Source organism: Populus trichocarpa, chromosome 17 (assembly GCF_000002775.5).
Source record: "Populus trichocarpa isolate Nisqually-1 chromosome 17, P.trichocarpa_v4.1, whole genome shotgun sequence".
NCBI classification, from domain to species: Eukaryota; Viridiplantae; Streptophyta; class Magnoliopsida; order Malpighiales; family Salicaceae; genus Populus; species Populus trichocarpa.
In genome coordinates, this window is record NC_037301.2 from 958,261 (window position 1) to 962,489 (window position 4,229).

Here is a 4,229-nt window from a genome sequence, read left to right on the forward strand (position 1 = left end):
AAGATTTCATTCTCATCCCACTCATAAAAGGACGAGATATTATCTATAAAGGGCATTGGTCATCCATTTCTTTTCAAGTGAGAATCAAGATTGATTGTCATGTGCATGGAAAAGATCATTTGCTTTTCCTTAATAATTTTGATTGCCGTTGTTTGCTTCATGAAATGCTTTTTACTGAAAATTTATCTATCATATTTGATCTTTATTTTTTTATTGCTATTTATTTTATTTGAAATAATTCATGAAATTAAAAAAAAAAATTAGCTGTCAGATTTTATCCTTATTTTTTCTATTGCTATTAGTTTTATTTGAAATAATTTATAAAATTAATTTTATTTTTAATTTTATCCTCCTTCAACTTTTTTATCTGGTATATTTGGTCCACGTTGCTTTGATAAACTTTTAAAAACAAAGTATTAATAAGTTATTTTCCAGATTTTTTTCTATTACAAGGTCAAACACTAAAAGTATTTTCTAATTTATTTTTTATGACACTGTCTAGCATTGAAAAATAATTTATTTTAAAAGAATTACTCTTCAACAAATAAATAAAGCCCAGATGTATACCAACAAGTTAGGAAAAGGGTCTCCAAATCCCCCCACTCTCTTACATGTTCAATGATATTGTTTATTGGATTTGGCCACCAAACCCGACAAGGTTTAATGAATATGATTATAACATTCCAATGTACAATACACATTAAAACACTAGAAACTTCAAATTTATATCGAGAGAAAATAAAAAAAAATGTAAGGATTGAAGTGAGGAGTTGATAAATTATAGGGACCAAATGGGGTAGCTTGCTCCAAAAGATTTTACATTGATTTGTCATTGAAATTGGACGGCGAAAGTACGCGCGTCGTCCAATAATCAAGACATTTACATTATACCTCCCCGTCAACACGGAATTCCTGGCCGGGCCCCACCGGTATCCGTCGGTGCTGCTGCCTGCTGCCGCCGCTAACAAGTAGGTAATTTAAAACTAATCCATCCTCTTAATCCTATCAATTTTTTCCTCCGTGAGAATAAATTTAAATCAATCTTCCAATGCCCATATATCCCAGAAATAGTAATATTTATCAACTTTTTTTTTTTTTTTTGAAGAAAAACTTTGCTGGAGTGGTCAATTACTTAGTTGTTGTGATGCACTAACCATACATCTACCGAGTGAAGCAGTTTATCTAATTTAGGAGTCCAAGTTGAGAGGGTTTCTTTATGATTAAGGGACATCTTTCCTTTTAATCATCATGATTTGGTTTAAATTATCCTAATTAATTTTCTAACCTAAAAATAAGTATTTTTATATGTTTTTTTAACATAAATACAGGACTAATAGAAAAAAATCATAATTATTAAACATGATTCTTTTTCCACCATTAGCAACTTACCGAGTCTCATTTTGATTAGTTTAGAATATTGAATCGGTCATATTTAAATAATCAAATTAGTTAAGTTAACCCGAGTCTCACTTTGAATAATTTAAAATACTAACTAGATCATATTTAAATAATTATGATGTAAAACTTGGATCAATCAACTTTAATAAATTTTTTTTATATAAAAAACTAAATTATTATTTTAGATTAAATAATTAAGATTTGATTTTACAAGTTAAACCGATATGATATTACTTCCAAATTACAAAGGGATTGATATTTCAAGTAGTTTTCCTTTCCATTTTTTTTATTTATTAGAAAAATTGTAGAGTTTTAACCATCACAATGATAATGGTAATTAGCCTTCTCTCAATATATTAATGAAGATTTGTTGAGTTTTCCTTTGCATATTTTTTTTCTAAAAAATAAGAAAAACAAAGGGATATCTGCAATTGAGAAATTCTCCATTAAATAATCTTGAATAACTTATTTACATTAGGTTATGATTGACCCAATAAGCAAAACCATCGCTTTTTTCCGCCTTTAAAATTAACTACAATAATAATAATAATAAAAAGTTATTCCCCTGAATAACCTAAAAAACAAAATAATAATCATCAAGCATCCAGCGGTGGAGGCAGGTTAAGATCAAGATCAAGAACTGATCTCCGTGGCTGACAATCAACCATAGATGATGAATCCGAGTCACTCTGGGCCCCACCAGCACTCTCAAGACCCACCTGGTCAAACCGGACAGGGAATCGCTGAGTCACAAACTCAGGCCTCACACTATCAAAAAACCAGACAGGAGCAACAACGTTAACATTCTGCTGCTGCTGCTGGTACACAAAAGGAAACCCTCCCATCCCCACAACCCCGCCCACTCCACCACCACCAACCTGGCGGGTCACCGCAGCAGAAACAACCGGAGAGCTCGACGACTCCACGGTGCTGCTATGGCTAGAACTCTGCTTGTCATCGTCATAATTAACCACCTCCCCGGAAAAAGGAAAGTTGGTCTTCGCCTTAGCACCCCGATACTCACGCGCCGCTTTATCATAGGCTTTAGCAGCCTCCTCCGCCGTATCAAAAGTACCCAGCCAAACCCGGCTTTTCTTCCCGGGATCCCTTATCTCAGCAGCATACCTCCCCCACGGCCTCTTCCTCACTCCCCTGTAATGTATCTCTTTCTTGTCATGATCCCCACTTGCTTTCTTGAAACAGCCACTGTTGCTGGCATTAAGCTTCTTGGGTGCCATTTTTTTGAATGCCCGCCAGGAAATAATCAAGAATTACAATACGTTAGAGCTAGTGAAACATGTGAATTGTAAAGATTCTCGAGAAATTAAGTATATAGTGAAGGTTAGGGTTAAGCATCGATGGTGATGGTGATGATGGTGTTGTGTGTTTTGGGAGGAAGGAAGGAGGAGGGTGTGATTTTATAGAGTCTGGTCAATGAAGGATTTGACTCAAGGGGTGGCGCCGCCTAACAGAGAGAGAGAGAGAGAGGAGACAGGAATAAAAAAAAAGAGATAATATTGGTAAGATGAGTGGGCGATTTGTGAGTGCTGTGACGGCTTTTGATAACGGGGGCCGTTATCACGGCTTGAATTTTGTGGGCGTGTGGGTGTGGATTGTTTCACGCTTGGTTTTAAGAGCGTGCCCGGGTTTGAAATACCATGCTTCCTTTATTTTTGGGTTTACAAATAATTATTATCTTTGTAAATAAATAAATGCACGCTTTATTTTAGATAAATGGGTAATAATTAATTAAGTTAATGAAGTTCAAAAGTTAGTGATCCTTCACTTTCTGTAATCAAGAGAAAATCTGGATTGCATATTATTTTATAAAATAAGTATGCAAGATATATTAGCTAAATAAACATTAATTAATAGTATCCGATTAAAAAAATAACGATGTAAATAGTCGGGTTTTTTTATTACTCAAAATGTATGTTTGGTAGTGTAGTTGTGGTTGCTTTTCAAAGTGTTTTTCATACCGAAATGCATTAAAATAATGTTTTTTTATTTTTAAAAAATTATTTTTGAGATCAGTGCATGAAAACATAAAAAAAAATATATTAATTTTTAACAAAAAAAATTAATTTTTTTAGAAACACGTATTAATTGGAGTTTTTAAACGCAATTAAAATAGGTTTGGTAAATGTTAATAATGGAAAGAATATTATAAAATAGTTTGTTGATTAATTAAAGGATTATAAAAGAGAGAACAAATAATAAATCGCGCGTGCACCACACTGTCTCCTTACAGGATTGAGCTACATCAAAAGGATTGGAAGTGGATTAGATAATGACCAAGTCCGAGACACTACCATCCACCGCATCGCCGTTTCGCATAGTAACAGCCTTTTGAATCGCTCTTTTGACCGACAGTTAAGTGAGAGTAAACACCAACCATTTATACGTCGACACGCGTCCTTCTCTAAAGCTTGACGCGTCTCTCGAATGACCCATCAAGAAAGTAGGCCGCGTTGTCATCATTTGTTCAGGGTGCAAGTCACTTGTTTACGGATTTTTTTATAAAACAATTATCATACTTAATTAAAAATATAGATAATTTAGATTAAAAAAAAGAGTAAAATAACACAATTTATATATATTATAATTAAAATATAATTTTTATAGCTTATACTTATTCATAATAACTATATTTTAAAAAAATATTAAAGAGATAGGAGAGGGGAAGAAAAAAAAAAACTTGAAGATATATCAAGGTTCCGATTATAATACCATAAATACTTTCACAAAAATCTTAACGAGACAAACCCAATAACACAAATAAATGTCATTAAACAGTGATTTGAATAGGTCACACTTGACTAAAAAAACAA

The 4,229-nt window shown here is 33.0% G+C and overlaps 1 protein-coding gene across 1 annotated transcript; it reads right to left on the reverse strand.

Moving 5' to 3' along the window:
* Positions 1 to 1,820: 1,820 nt before the first annotated feature.
* Positions 1,821 to 3,074, reverse strand: LOC18106786 (ethylene-responsive transcription factor 9). The gene has a single exon (XM_006372671.3). It carries the CDS (start codon positions 2,634 to 2,636, stop codon positions 1,995 to 1,997), a length of 642 nt encoding a protein of 213 aa, XP_006372733.1. The 5' UTR covers positions 2,637 to 3,074; the 3' UTR covers positions 1,821 to 1,994.
* Positions 3,075 to 4,229: the final 1,155 nt, after the last annotated feature.